The following is a 15,252-nucleotide window of genomic DNA, read 5'->3' as shown; positions in this document are numbered from 1 at the left end:
GCTGCCTACATTACCCACAATGCAACATAACTGCGGACAATTTGCTCAGTGATTGAGGTGCGTTCAAACAGTAGCAGCTAATGTAGCCGTGAGCCACTAGCCTCAAACTGGTGGCCAAACTGGCCCGTCACAAAATGTCACTGGGCTCGAAAATTTTTTCCCATTGACTTACATTGTGAAAGAGACGTCTGTAAATCAATGGAAACATTTTTTCTGAGCTCTACAACCTCCAAAAAATGCCTCTTTTCGCTAACAGGATTTGATCCCTTTGGTCCAAAGACATTTCATAAATCTAGAGGAGCCACTGGATTAAATAATTTTATCCCCATTCAAGTTATTAATTCATTCATTCATTATACACAACTGCTTATCCTGTTAAGGGTTGCGGGGGTGTAGGAGCCTATCCCAGCTGAAACTGGGCGAGAGGCGGGGTACACCCTGGACAAATCGGCAGACACATAGAGACAGACAACCTTTCAAGCTCACATTGACACCTATGGGCAATTTGGAGTCCCCAGTTAGCCTAACGTGCATGTCTTTGGACTGTGGGAGCCGGACAACCCGAAGAAAACCCACACTAGAGGAGCCCCAGCTGGCCGACAGTGCTAACCACTGCACCAACGTACTTCCAGCGCCCCCCACTCAAGTTAGTGGAGGGCTTAACTGGAAGTTAGCTGCACAGTCGGCAATGCCTATAGTGTGCTTTCTCTATGGGCCCAGCAATGCGAAAGATCTGGGTAATTTTATAGCCGGGGAAGTCAAACTGTTTTGGCTTCATGCGCCACTGAGCAACTTTCATGGGAATGTTGATCCAGCACTGTATCTAATTCTCTTCATACATTAATGCAAGCTATGAACACCGGTAAGCTCACTTCACAAACTAAACCCTGCACCCCAGATGTGATCATTTTCAAAGGTATAGTCTTCAGCGCCATCCAACATCACTTGAGGAAATTTATCAGACTTTAAGCATCTCCCTCTAAAGCCATAAAAGGCTTTACACCAGTGGTTCTCAACTGGTCCAGTCTCAGGGTCCAGATGTCTACTTAGTTATTAGTTCACGGTCCACACAATTTAGTACATTTAGCGTCATACTTGCATTTGGCCATATCACCAAGCTAGTTTGCTGTCTCTGTCAGTCTGTCTGTGAATCACTCACTCTACAGCAGGAAACAGCACTTCAAAATAAAAGCTCTGTGTCAGAAATTTGCTGTACTTAAAAATGGTGTGTTTTTTTACAAACTTGACATGTTTGTTAGTCACTTGCAGTCCCAGGACTCTAGGATTGCAACCCACCAGTTGAGAACCACTGCTTTATAGCCTACCAATACCTTTTTTACCTATGCAGTGGCCTAGAACTCCACAAGACCTTTAAGCAGACTTTAATGTGAGTAATCAGTTGGCTGTACAGTACATGACATCTTTGTTAATAGCGTTATAAAAAGAAAACCTTTTGCCTGAAACTCATGATTAATACATCCAGAGTCTGTCATGCCCAAGACTGAGTATATGCTATGATCTGTTTTTGCCCATGTCACCATGACAACAGTGTCTTGGGTATAACAAAAAGAAAATAATCAAAATTTAATCAGCCTTTTATCATCCAAGGTATATCCATCACATCTTAAGCATTAAGCAGTGAAGGTAATGGCCAGAAATAATTGGTTTCAATGGAATTTTTATCCCATGGTCTGTTCTCACAGTGTTTCAGTGACCTTTTCACCTCAGTGTGAAAAACTTCTTTGGGAAACTCTGAACCCCAGAAGTCGAACATCAGGTCAGTTTCCTAACAGCTGTGTGGTTCCCAGTGTGGACGGGACATTCAAACTACTGCAGGAAAGCCTCTCGGCGCCTGGCAGCTAAATCCTGCAGTTAGTAGAGAGTGATGTTTGATACTTTCTCATTCATGCTCTCATCCTCTGCCTCTCACTCAGATGGAAGATGGATTTTTTTCTTCTTCTGCTGACTAACCAAGAAGTCCAGGGAGAGCCTGACATAATATCATGCGCGTGGGTGTTTGTGTGACTGGGACGTGGCCAACTCACCATATACATGAGTCACTTTACTGCTGGCTGCTCAAATGGCCTGAAGTTTATATGGAGGATTTATGTTACTTCTGAAAGCAATGATTTCTTGACCTCATGAACACAGTGTTAAAGGCAGAGTCTAGAGCCATTGGCCAAACCATCAATACCACCCTGTAGATGGGTTTCTGAGAGATGTGTATGGAAAAAAACAAACTGAAATAACTGAGGCTCATGGGGACAAAAAAGAGCTGGTTTTAGCACTAATGTAACATATCTGACATATATCTAACATTAGTGTCTTGATAGACTATCCAGAAAAAGGGTGCTTTATTCCCAATGTCATAACATTACCGGTGTAATGCTAATCTTACTTTTTTTAATGCTAAAATTGCTTTTTTTTATGCTTACACTACTTTTTTAATGTTTATGCTAATGTTACCTTTTTAATGATGAAATTACTTTTTTAAATGCTAACGCTTCTTTTTAAATGCTAACATTACTTTTTGTTATGCTAATGCTACCTTTTTAACGCTAATATTACTTTTTTTTGCTAACTTTACCTTTACCTTTTTAATGCTAACATTACTTTTTTTATGCTAACATTACCTGTTTAATGCCAATATTACTTTGTTTTATGCTAGCATTGCTTTTTTTAATGTAAAAATTACTTTTTTAATTCTAAGTTACTTTGTGTTGTACAGTAAATTAGCTTTAAAGCTAACTTTCTCTGGCTAGCTAATTTGTGTAGTCTATTTTAGTATCATAACTGCTGCTAGCTGCCGTTTCTCTCTGGAATTGTAAACAGCATGTTAGCTAGCCAGAGCTGGTGTCTATGAAAATCAGCTTTAAGCTAACTCTGGTAGGCTACAATACATCGGTAACATTTTTGTTTAATATTGTATATGATCTCTTACAAATAAAAACGGTGTGTACTAAAAATACGACATAGGCCTAAATGAGTCACTTATTTATGCTAACTCTACATTTTTAATGCTAATACTACTTATTTAATGCTAAATATACACTTGTGTTGTAAATTAGCTTTAACGCTAACTTTCTCTGGCTAGCTAATTTGTGTAGTCTATTTTAGTATCATCACTGCTTCTCACTAGAATTGCAAACAGCTGGTTAGCTAGCCAGAGTTGATGTGTATGAAAATTAGCTTCACACTAACTCTTGTAGGCTACAATACATCGGTGACATTTTTGTTTAATATTGTACATGATCTCTTACAAATAAAATGAGTGAATAAAAAATGGTATGCGGTAAAAATACCACATAGGTCTACTTTACCTGTAAGCAAAATTTATATTACTTTACAATAAGTTGTTGTATTTCTAAATATGGAAAACTGTGAAAATACTTGTTAAGACTTTATTTCTAAATATTAAAGGTAGGCTATTAGTTTAAAAAATAGCTTCACTACAACTATAGTATATCCCAGCCCTGTCACCAGATAAAATGTCACCATTGTACGTTTCTGCAAACCATGAATATGTTATATCTTTACATTTCATATGTATCATATCGATGTCTGTACAGCCGACTATATCATTGGGTCGTGGAGGGGATGGTGGATGGTGGCATCCAGGTGAGATGCCCTACCAAGCTGCAGACCACTGTTCAATACCAACAAACGACAAAACCGGTTGTCTTTTAGCAACCCATCGCTGTTTTTCCAGGGGGGTTTTTAGCCATAGAACGTGGATGGTTTTTAGCAACCCGTTGCAAGTTTTCCACTGAACATCGCTGCCACAAAGACACTGTTTTGTTTTGTTTTTTTAAGATATTTTTTGGGGCTTTTTAGCCTTTGATGTATAGGACAGACAAGTGTGAAGGGGGGAGAGAGAGAGGGAGTGACATGCAGCAAAGGGCCACACGAACCCGGGCCGCTGCGGCAACAGCCTTGTACATGGGGCGCCTGTTCTACCACTAAGCTACCGATGCCCCGCCACAAAGACACTGTTGCATTTCCAGCCAGGATTGTGCCACCAACGCCAGGTATTTTAAGTCAAAACATGATCTTTTCCTAGCCATACCCAAGTGTTTTTGTGCCTAAACCTGATCACATGTTAATCACAGTGTTGTTGAAACTATAGTAACATACAAATGTAACTTAACTGTGGTTTGTAGAAACATAAATGCCAACATTTCTATTTTGGCGATTGATTGCAGGACACCTAGAAGGAGTTTAACAGTGTGTCCACTGTAGAAAAGGGACTTTAACAGAAGTAATATGCAGGCACATTATTATATTACCACAGACTAACTCTCAAGTCCACGTCCCATCTTTGAGAGGCATGGTCTTAAGAGCTCCCACATTAACTCTAACCACTCTGTGCAGCATTGATCTCCAGTGAGAAGGATGTGGAGCCTGAAATCTGCTGTGGTTCACCTCAGAGAAACAGCCTGCAAACCAGAGTGAGGGGAACATGGAGAAAAACAGGGAGAAAGAGATACACAAAGGGAAAATACAGGATTTGTAGACAGACAGATCAGAGCATGTTTCCATTCTGCTATGGGATTTTTTACTTTCACTCCCTGCTTGTTTTCTGCTCCCATGAGAAAGAAACCCACGTTTGTTAGACCTCTACACACTCATGTTCACCCGCTTAACAGTTTGTTTTCACCTAAGTTTCATTTCTCTGTATTTTTGACCATGTCTTTCTGATGATTATAATTCCACATGTGGGTTATAATCTAACTGCTCTAATTTACTTTTAAAGCTGCCAGTCTTGCAATTAAATTTAAAACTGCTTCCGTGCAAGGCTGGGAAACACAGGCCAACATTATGAGCTAATTTTGTGGCTGCATCTCGTAGAGGAACCCTGTGTCCAATTCAATTATTTTTGTGCACACTAAGTGCATAGGTTGTAAGCTGTATTTAATAGAATTCGCACAAACTTAACAAAAATTTTGGCCGCTAGTAGCATTATGGAACAATGTTTTCAGCAATGTGTTTGTTTGTGTTGAGCACGAATATAGGTCCCGCATGAACTCAGGCAACGCAATACACACTCCTACTGATGGTATCGTGCTATCCCAGTAATTGACAGTGGGTGGTGGTAACACACAAAGAAGTTTTGTTTTACCAGGACGGAAATGCAGTCGGCAAGTTTGTTAGACTTTTGGAATACACAGAATTCTTTTGGTTAAATGCATTAAATGTAAAAATAACTTTTGTTTGTATACAAGAAAACTCCAGTGGGCACTTTTATCCCACATAACAAGCCTATTAAAAAACAAAACTGAAAAAGGGGCTGGAAGCCGATCTGCTCTTTCTCCCTAATTGAGAAAATTGCCTGCGCTAAGTTTAATTTTAGCTTAGCCCTTTCTCCAATGCTAATCCCGCTAGCCTGTGAAAGAGCAGTGTGTTTCAAGATGGCTAGCATTAGCATTATTAGGCTAACATTAGCAAAATTGGTGACTAGCAGACGTATCGGAACTGTTAGCATAATTAGCATATTTTATTTATGATGTTTGTTTGTGTTGCACTTTTAAGACAACAGGACTCAGTCTTCTGTTTGGCAACTTTATTCTCCCCGCTACTCCGTAGATTTTTTTTGTAATAGTTTGTCTGGAGCAGTCAGTTTTCACGTGGCAACACAACAAACATGTCCCCCAAGACAGGAAGAGAAGAATAGACAAAAGGCGCCCTCTCATGACAATTGTCGCTCACAGATTATCACACTCTCTGTCTGTATGATCTGAGGCAGAATAATAAACAAAATATTAAAGGAACAAAAAATGAAATTATAACGTGTTCTGCTATTTTCATTAGGTTTCTAATGTTGAATATTTCTAGGTCACATCATTAGCTTGTTAGCTTGTAGGCTAACTGGCAGTGGCTGACACAGCATTGTTTGTGAAACATACAATTATATGTGCAGTGATGGGGTTTTTGATAGAGAGTGGAAGGAAACATCGGGGTCTTGGTTACGTTCAAAGGCTGCATACTCTATCCCCGCTGTATTAGACAGAGACTGGCTTTCATATTAGCAACGTATCTAACGTCTAACATACGTTTTGATTCTCAGATTTTAGGTAAGTGCACAGACATTGAGGAGGCAAAACACACTCTCCACCACAGGGCTGTAGGCTACATAGGAGTCCTAAAGTGTCGTCTTGTTGTGTTATTGGGAGCCAGAATAGAAGGAGTCATGGCTCAAAACTTAAATTTTATCACATACCAGCCACCACTACCCGTCAATAACAACAAAGACAACCATGGCTAAATATGATAAGACGAGAGTACTGGACGGAGGCGATCATCAAAAATGCTCACACGTCAGGTTAGGGAAAAAGTATTTACTGTTACCAATAAACATCATACTGTTTAATGGCAGTAAAAGGGTCTATAGTCAAGGTCAGACATTTTAGGGGACATAAACATAGTAAAACACATTTTGTGGGGGGGTACTTTAAGTATTATTCCAGAATAGGAGCACTGGTTGTACTTGATTAAATGGGAACCCTTTTTCATTTTGTGGCCCCCAAACAATTTTCCTGTGGGATGGAAAGGCACATATGGAACATGGGCAGAGCAGTAATTTTGCTTATTCCTTCAGAAGTATTTGAAATTTAAAGCTAACCAAAAGAATGCAATTTAATGTGTGTTCGGATCAAAGTTATATACCACAGCATACTTAAGTCTGAACACTTGCAGATGCTGGAGGATTGTTGACAAAAGCGGGAGAAGAAAACATAATGTGTTATGATATAATCAACCTGTGATTAGATTTCACACTGACGGACAGCTAATACAACCAATGCAGCTAATGAAAACACCGGCACTGGAGGGAAAGCAGTAGAATGAAAAGACTTAGACAACTATATGTGCGTCCTTACAAATCAAAAACACAGAGACCACATATTGAATGTCATGCATGACAGCTGTAGTTCATAAAGCAACATTCACACATCACATATTGCTCTCGTGGTGGGGCATGGTTTAGGAGGCAGGATGTCGAGAGTTATTACCGGGTATAAAAAAAGAAAAGAAGAAAAGATGTGAGGGAGATGGATGGGAGATTAACCCTGCGAGAAAAACAGAGAAACCTTATAGTGTTTCAGATAAAGAATCAATTCAAAAGTTTAACTGCCGAAAAAAAAAAATTTGGAAAAATATGCAAAAAGCTTCCTCGAGCATTTACACAACACAGGCGCTGCATTGTGCGGTTTTGGCTTGTCTCTGAAAGATTTCTTTCTGTGAAAGGCATAAGCTCTCCATTTATAGATGGATTCAATCGCTCATTAAAATCTGGAGCTCACTTGGTCTGAAACATGAACACAGACAATCTTTTAGTCCAGTATGTTGACAGTGGACGCTCTAAGGCATCAGAAGACGAGGATGAAGAAGAAGACAGAGAGAAGCAGGCAAAAGGGAGAAGATGAGAGAACAACCAAGAAAAAAGAGCCCACATAAAAGTGACAAAAAGTGATCGGTCTGCACAAATTCAGAAATTGTCCTTCCTGCCTCCAGTCTGTCTTTGAACAGCAAGACTGACACAATGTTTTTATGGAGCACTGGAGAAGTTACAATCTCTATGATAGCAGCCTTATAGTGGCATTTTTACACACAAAGAGAACCAGATGTGAAAACTGGAAGAGCTGAGAGAAGCCCCCCCCCCTTCCCTTCGCCCCCTCTCTGACAGATGCCTGCCTGTTTCCATCTTCCCTGCAGCTTTCTGCCCATGCTGACTCAGCGTTAAAACTGAGAACACAAACAGGTTGAGATGCTGGTGGCAATTACCGCTTTCTACAATATCTTGGAGAGCACAAATCTGCAGAGAACTGATGAACACATGACTCAAATTACAACACAATACAAAAGAGATGGTGCTGTATTTGAAAAAAAAAGAGAAAAAATACCGACCACACAGGACCACAAACGCACCACAATGCAACTCATCAGAAAGCCAAACAATGCAACTCAACCGCAGCCAGCGACCTGAGGTCAAACAAATAAGATTAAACTGCAAAATTACGCCCCATGCATAAAGATGCCAGCATTGTAGTTTGAAAGAACAGACCACAACCAGTCCAGACCCAGCGCCTTCCCTTCCAGTGAAGTTCAGGAGTCCCATGTGGCTCAAACTTTATAAAACAAACACAAGTCTGCTTGCTCAGCCTTGTTGTAACCAAAACATTAGACAGCAAACTAATTCTCGTGTCCAATTTAACTGGAAGAGCAAGCACAAGTCTGCACAACTGCAGCTTTTATTTGAGGTACTCCTCTGTCAGGGCAGTCTATTTGTTATTGATACATTCGCCAGGAAAATTATTTTTCGTCACACATGATAACTATTGATTGAGTAGAAAAGCTTCAGTGACACTGGTTGATTTCACTTGAGTTTGGCTGCAAATGAACAGTTTCTAATGCTGAGAATAGAGAATAGAGTGATTCACTGTGTGAGTTAATTTCACCTCTCGTATGCAGTTTGACTCTTTTCTGTGGATGCAGTACATGTGTTTTCTCTTATGTTCAACCAACGTAATGATTACTTAAGCTGTAATTCAGATTCTAACTATTCTTGAACTCTGCTTGCCATCTTTTGTTGGTTTGCGACTATGGCGTGGAGGAAAGATCACTTCAGCTACAGTTTGAAGCAGAGAAATACTCAGAAAAGTGGTATATTAAGATTGTCCTGTTTTTGACATCAACATGCCAATGTGCTGAAGAGCTATTGACTGGTTGTACACCTAGCACAACCAAAAATCCAAGTCTCTAGTTTTATATCATACCAGTTGAAGAATCAGGAAGTAAAAAGTGACTGGCAGCCAATAAAAGAGTTCACGTAAACACAGACAGGAGTGTCAACCAAAACAGACGCTGATCCTCCAAGTCAAATTACACTTAATGTGGTGTGGTGAACAGGTGAGAAGAATAGACAGATCTCCAACTAATACGTCATATAATAATGGTATAATAGTTATAATCCAAGCCTGTGTTTGGTCTTCCATTTTGATGGTCATTATCGGCCCACGTTTGTCCAGTTTAAAGTACTTTACTAATATTTTTAGGCTAGCACAAAGATAGCGTTACCCAACCTGCTCTCACTTCCATCTCGTCAAATAATGACATTAGATCAGTAGCCCTTAGGGCCAGATACCCACACACCGAGGCATTCTTAAGTGGCAGTATGAGACGCATCATGTCGCTGCATTTTTTTGATGCTCTGAGCAACTGCCATTTAGTAAAGAGCGAAGGTCTACAAAGGGTGAGTGGGAGTCGAGGTGGGTGGGTCAAACAAACTCTGGACTTTCACCAAGGAGAATGCTGTTTGTCTGTGATTAGGTGAGTGTGGCATAGTGAAAAATGTTTTGAGTGGTCAGAAGACTAGAAAGGCGCTGTACAAGTGCAGTCCATTTGTGATATTAACCGGAAAGGACGAGAAAGCGCAGCTCACTCAAGAACTTCCAGTGTACAGACCAAAGAATGCACACCCCCTTTCCCCAAACAAAGATGGATGGCGCTGATCATCACATCACCTTGACTTCTGTAAGAGATAGAGAACTTGACAGTCTCACCTTTACTGCTGCAGTCCAGCAGAGGTTTTGGGAACATGTAGGTGTGGCACATGGACGTGGCCTCTGGCTTCTTGATGGGTGGAGGTGGCCCCCCACCTCGGTCCCCCCCCGGCCTCCTGTCCACCTGGTTGTCACCCGCACACAACAAGTCCACATTCAGCTTCCTTAGCTTCTGGCCCCTCAGCGACTGGGGCTCTGCGCACTTGCCGTAGTTGCCCAGGTTGCGGTTGCTAGGCACCTGCAGGGTCCTGATCAGGCTGTCCAATTGGCAGTGGCAGCTCCAGGGGTTGTCATAGAGACGGAGGTAGGTGAGGCGGGGCATAGGGAGCAGGACCTCCTCGGTGGCTGTTTTCAATCTGTTGTGCTGGAGGAGCAGGGTGGTGAGCTGGGAGAGGCCGCTGAATGCTCCGTTCTCCACCATGGAGATGTCGTTCTGCTGGAGGTCCAGGCTCTTTAGCTGGGTGAACTGGGAGAACATGTTGTCCCTCAGAACCTAAGGGGGAGATGTGAACTGTTAGTTTTTGCATATATAAAGCTGTTTACTTAAAGAAGTACTTCACTGCTGGAAAGATGGTCTTCATCAGCTGTACCGCGATGAGATTAGTTTCAAGTTAGTTATCTGACAGACATTTACTCCAAACCCAGCAGCAGCTTCTCACTTTCAGTTTCATCCAACATTGGCAGTAGGAGGATGGTGAGCTCACCTTCCAGTCCTCCCGTTTACTGCTGGAGTATGACGGTGGGGCGTCTGCATGACCTCAGCTGTCCGCGGATATTCAATGCGGAAAGTATGTCCGCACCTTTACCTTTACTGTTTGATTTTAGTTTCTTGAGTCTTACTTTTACAATACAGTATGGTGCCCACTTCCTGTTCACAAATTCTCATATAACAGCCAAACAGTGCACTAAAATATGTCTCTAAGGTCATTTTAGGTGAGAAATAGGCAAAACAGTAACAGAATCTTAGCTTGTATTTGATCGAATGGTAAAACTAGGAAGTGCTAATCAGAGTTTGGTCTGCGTTTAAGAGAGAGACAGAGGGGTGGGTCTCTCCCTCTCTCTCAATCTGCCTCTATACTCTTTGTGTCTGCAGTGGAGGGATAATGTGTAGTTTGAGCAACAGCCGAGGGCAAGCGAAAATCCGCTTAATGAGTTTCACTGGGAGATGAGCAGGGAGATCTGGGCGCTGGTAAGATGCAGGGAAGTTTACTACAGTTTATTTACACGTACGACCCACATTGTGATGATACAAAGCTGGCTGATAATCAGAAAAGTATCCCTTTTGAAATGATGTTCCTCTCAAGCAAATGCCGACTGAGCTTTGTCAGACTCATGGACAGTCTATATCAGACAATATTTGCCCGTCTGTTCTCATTCCCAGGTCATCTAATACCAACACTTTGTTAAACCACTCAGCATGTGATATGGACGCTGAAGGCACCCTTTGGCATCTCTGTGAGGCACCAGGCTTTCAGCTGACTCCAATGTAAACCCATCGAAAGTATAGAGTAAAAGAGTCAGCATAGGCTTGGATGGGTCAAAGAAAGACAGACTTTCACCCAGGAGACCGCTGTTTGTTTCCCGTGTGAAATGAAAAGTCAGTGTTGTTTTGTACGTACCATTACGTAACTTACATCACTTACTTTAAGCCCAAAAGATGATGTCAAAACAATGATTATTTACGTATTTTCATGTTAAAATATTCACAGCAGCACTGTTATAAACAGTTAAATCATTTGCTGGATCTGCCTCAGTAATTCTCACACACATTTATCTCAGTCTAAGTCCGTCTAGCCTCTCATTGGTTAGTTAAGAGACATGTGACCCATAACAAGGAAGTGTAACCAGGAAATGTTGTGAGGCTGCTGAAGTGTGGAGAAAAGTAAAGTGCTGCTTAGGAGTGACCCAACCACCACACATCAAACCCTCACGTTACACAGTTGAGCATCAGATATAGACACTAAAGGATCTTTGTCATAGACACGACAAAGGGTGCCTTCAGCGTTTGCGTCCAGAAAGCATCGGTATTGGACCACCTGGGATGAAAACATGTTGGAAAATGTCTGGAAAAATGGCTCATGACAGCAGTGAGAACCAAAACATTAAAAGATGGAGTTCACTGAAACACTTGGATGATCTCTATGCGTTCATCACTTTTTTAAATGTGCTATATTTCTAAGCAAAATCCAGCAGGGCTACAGGTGCAGCTAAAAATAAAGTAAATCCACTTTATTCATTCTTTCCCTCACTACTCACTCATTCAACAACCCTACTCTTTGAACTTGAAAATAAAGCTTAATTATAGTCATTTTTCACCGATTCAATCAGTGTTTTTGTAAGCCATTCGTCTTTATTTATTACCTTGCTGGCAAAGTGTTTTGTTTTGTTCCTCTCAACACCTGTGACACACACATCCTGTGTGCTCACTCATGCATAAACCTACACACACACATACGTAGCAGGAAAATCACTCTTTGATCTCAGCTCCAAATAAATGGTGCACAGATGCTCATGGTATCAACAAGCTGGCTGAGTTTAGAGTCAGAGTAAGAGGCTTGAGCACAGAATACTCACAAACTGTACTCCACATTCTCAGGATTTGTTAATTGCTGTTGGTTGTGTTTAATAACTGAACTGTAGCAGGTGGTCTGTGTCTTGCCTTTTTATATTTGAACCATAAATAGTCTAGGCGTACCTGGATCTTATTTCTTGCCAGCAGCAGGTGGTGAATATCTTTGGGCCAGTCCTGCATCACGGTGGTCAGCTGCCTGTCCTGGCAGTCCAGGTACTTCTCTCCCGCCTCCATGTATTCCTTACACTCCTGAGTTTGACGTCTCATCACTCCGGCCCTGCCTCTGCCCCGTACACGGCCCCCAGCGCCCCTCTCCAAAGCCCCCGACCGAGGGCCTCTCCGGGGCTCAGCTGACCGGAGGAGCAGTAAGAGGAGGAGGGTGGTGAGGAGACGCATGATGGGAGAGGAGAGGAGAGGAAGGGAGGCCTCTCTGTAATCAGGTCAACCTTGGAAGACTGTTGTCGGATGACTGGTGTGACGGGACACGGGAGGCCGGTCACAGCTGTGTGTATAAAGAGACAAACAGAGGGAGAGTGAGAGGTGACTTTTTAAAGGTCTTCAATGGCCAGTTCACACAAATGCTTTAGCCATTTAGCTGACACTTAAATCATTGTTAGTGATTTGTAGGACAGTTGACAGGCACTTGCTATCAGCAAATGAAACATTATTTCAATGAGACCATTGCAAGGATGTAAAACAAATTATGTCTTTAGAGGTTCATTATTTGCATTTGATGACTTGAATGTTGATTAGACAGTAATATAAATGTACTTAGAGGTGCACAAAGTCCATTGACCGTGGATTCAAACTGTTGCTGATGGCAGCTGTATTAGTCCTGACACCCAAATTTGACAGTGAACACTAAACTGAGTGTAGCATGATACAAAGAAAAGTTAAGTTAACCTTTGTTCTTTCTCTTTATGTGATGTGAATCAATCGCCACCCAAAGTACTATGGGATAGCAGGCAATGCTGGACTGACCGGCAACACAAAAGCAAAGGCAGGTGTCAGAAGTTGAAAATGTTTAATTAGGGTGAATGACAGCTAGAATTTGTCTGAAAGCTCTGTTGTGACTACACACATATTGATGAATGCATGTAGTTGTCGTTTATGGAATCTCTTTTTTTAAATGTCCCTTGCTTACAAATATTGAGCATAGTGTTAGTTCAGGCAGGACACGATGTCAAGCTCAGCCCAGTCAACTGATGGAGCAGCTGATTGATGGAAGGGAGTCAGCTGATAGATCACGTGATTCCTTTCTATGCAACCACTTGGCAACTCTCAGTGCCCTATTTAAACTGCTTTGACCTGCCTACTGTTGCTGCTTCCGCTGCAAGCCACTTTGCAACCTGTCTCCACCCCAGCTCCTCCTGTTGTGTCTGACTTCTCAGTGTAATTTCTGTTTGCCATTTATGCTGCTCTGTTCTGTTCCCAGGGGGTCTTTGCTGATGCTCTCCCTGCCGTAGGCTTTCCATGTAGGCGCATGGAAGGGCAGGGAGGTTTGCTCTCTTTGCCATAGGCTTTCTATGTAGGAGCATGGAGAGGCAGGGAGGTTTGCTCTCTTTGCCATAGGCTTTCCATGTAGGTGCATGGAAGGGTAGAGAGGTTTTTGCTCTCTTTGCCTTAGGCCTCTATGAAGGCATGTGGAAGGGCAGAGAGGTGTGCTCTCTCCGCATTAGGCTTTCTGCATAGGCGAAGGAAAGGCAGAGAGGCCCCAGAACAGAGCCTTGCCGCCAAATATAATACCGCAAATGGAAATAAAGTTTTCTTTGATGGAAGTGGTCCTGACTGAATTATGGATACAAAGAAGAGACAGAGGCTGTTTGGCACAAAGTCACATAAATTCTTTGAGATAGCTGCTTATTTACACAAAGCTTGCTCAGAGGCAAGCAATGAACTAGCCTGCAAGCGTTGATACAGAGGCAAAGTGGCACAACAAATTTATCAGCCACTATCAGTTAGTAGTACAAGGGTCAAAGCCAGAGGTGCACTGTCTAGAGAAGCAAAACAAATGTTGGTGCCCCCCCCCCAAAAAAGAAAAAATTGGAGAAAAGGGGGCCCCTGATGGCCACTCACAAAGGCACATTTTAAGGTGACAGCTGTAAACCCTCAATCAGGGCCTGGATGGGCTTCTTTTCCGGGCCCCCCCAAGTCTAGGCCCACCACTGGTTAAAGCAACAGTGCACATGTAACAAAATGTTAAAATATGTCTACATGTTTTCACACAACATGTAGACATGAAAGTGTAATAGAAAGGTAAAGGGCACCAAATAGTCCGATTGGTCAATTGGTGCGAAAAAGTCCAAAAGAATCAAAATGATTCTATTCACACATACAATAAATTGCACAGGGATTTGTCTCAATGGCATGTTGAGACATGCTGACAACCAAAATGGTAGCACATGTTGAAAGAATTAGTGGAGAGGTAGGGTAAGAGGAAACAGGAAAAAGGGTTTGAAGGGAAAGAAAGAGACATTTGTTATGTGTTAACATGTTATGGGTTAAAATGTGGTCAAATTAAAGAGCTGTTTTCTTTCAGGGATATCCCATGAATGTTTTCAACCTTCAGCTCCAAACCGGATGTTTCTCTTCATCTCCTCTTTTTTTAAAAAAAAACAAAACATTCCTTTATTCCCTACTTTTTGTGCCTCATGCCCCACCTCAGAGTCCATCTCTCTCTCTGTTCTCATTTTGGTGCCTTCATATTGACGACTTCCATCCACTTACAGGATGTTTATCCCTTGCAAAATACATCTGTTGCATTGATATATAAAACGTGTCAGACCCATATGTGCTTTTATCTGAATTGAAACAGGCCCACACAGTGTGTTCCAAAAACAATCATATGAGTGTCATCTGATCTACCAACTGTAGGCATAGAAAAAAACAGCTTAGTTAAAGGAATAGTCTGACATTATGCAGTCTCAAGGCCTAGACACACCAAACCGACATCAAAGGGCAAAGGTTGCGTTGCCTATCGGCGCATGTGTCTCGACCAAAAAGTTGCACTGAACACACCACAAAGATGACAGCAACAACCAACTAGCATGTAAATTCTGCGCCAACATGAGAGGAAATAACCAGTGGTAGTCTGTATTTGTCAGTCAAAAAAACAGAAGACCA

The 15,252-nt window shown here is 41.9% G+C and overlaps 1 protein-coding gene across 1 annotated transcript in view; it reads right to left on the bottom strand.

Moving 5' to 3' along the window:
* lrrc17 (leucine rich repeat containing 17) overlaps positions 1-15,252 on the bottom strand; it is a 43,992-nt gene that overhangs the window by 12,566 nt on the left and 16,174 nt on the right. Inside the window, exons 2-3 of the mRNA XM_050036427.1 lie at positions 12,253-12,631; positions 9,558-10,050 (exon numbers count right to left, since the gene is read on the bottom strand). Of these exons, the coding sequence (XP_049892384.1) occupies positions 9,558-10,050; positions 12,253-12,525 (766 nt within the window). The 5' untranslated portion in view covers positions 12,526-12,631. The remainder of the gene's footprint in view (positions 1-9,557; positions 10,051-12,252; positions 12,632-15,252) is intronic.

Source organism: Epinephelus moara, chromosome 23, assembly GCF_006386435.1.
Source record: "Epinephelus moara isolate mb chromosome 23, YSFRI_EMoa_1.0, whole genome shotgun sequence".
Classification (NCBI taxonomy): domain Eukaryota; kingdom Metazoa; phylum Chordata; class Actinopteri; order Perciformes; family Serranidae; genus Epinephelus; species Epinephelus moara.
The sequence above is the reverse complement of the archived record's forward strand: the minus strand, read 5'-3'. Positions and strand labels throughout refer to the sequence as shown.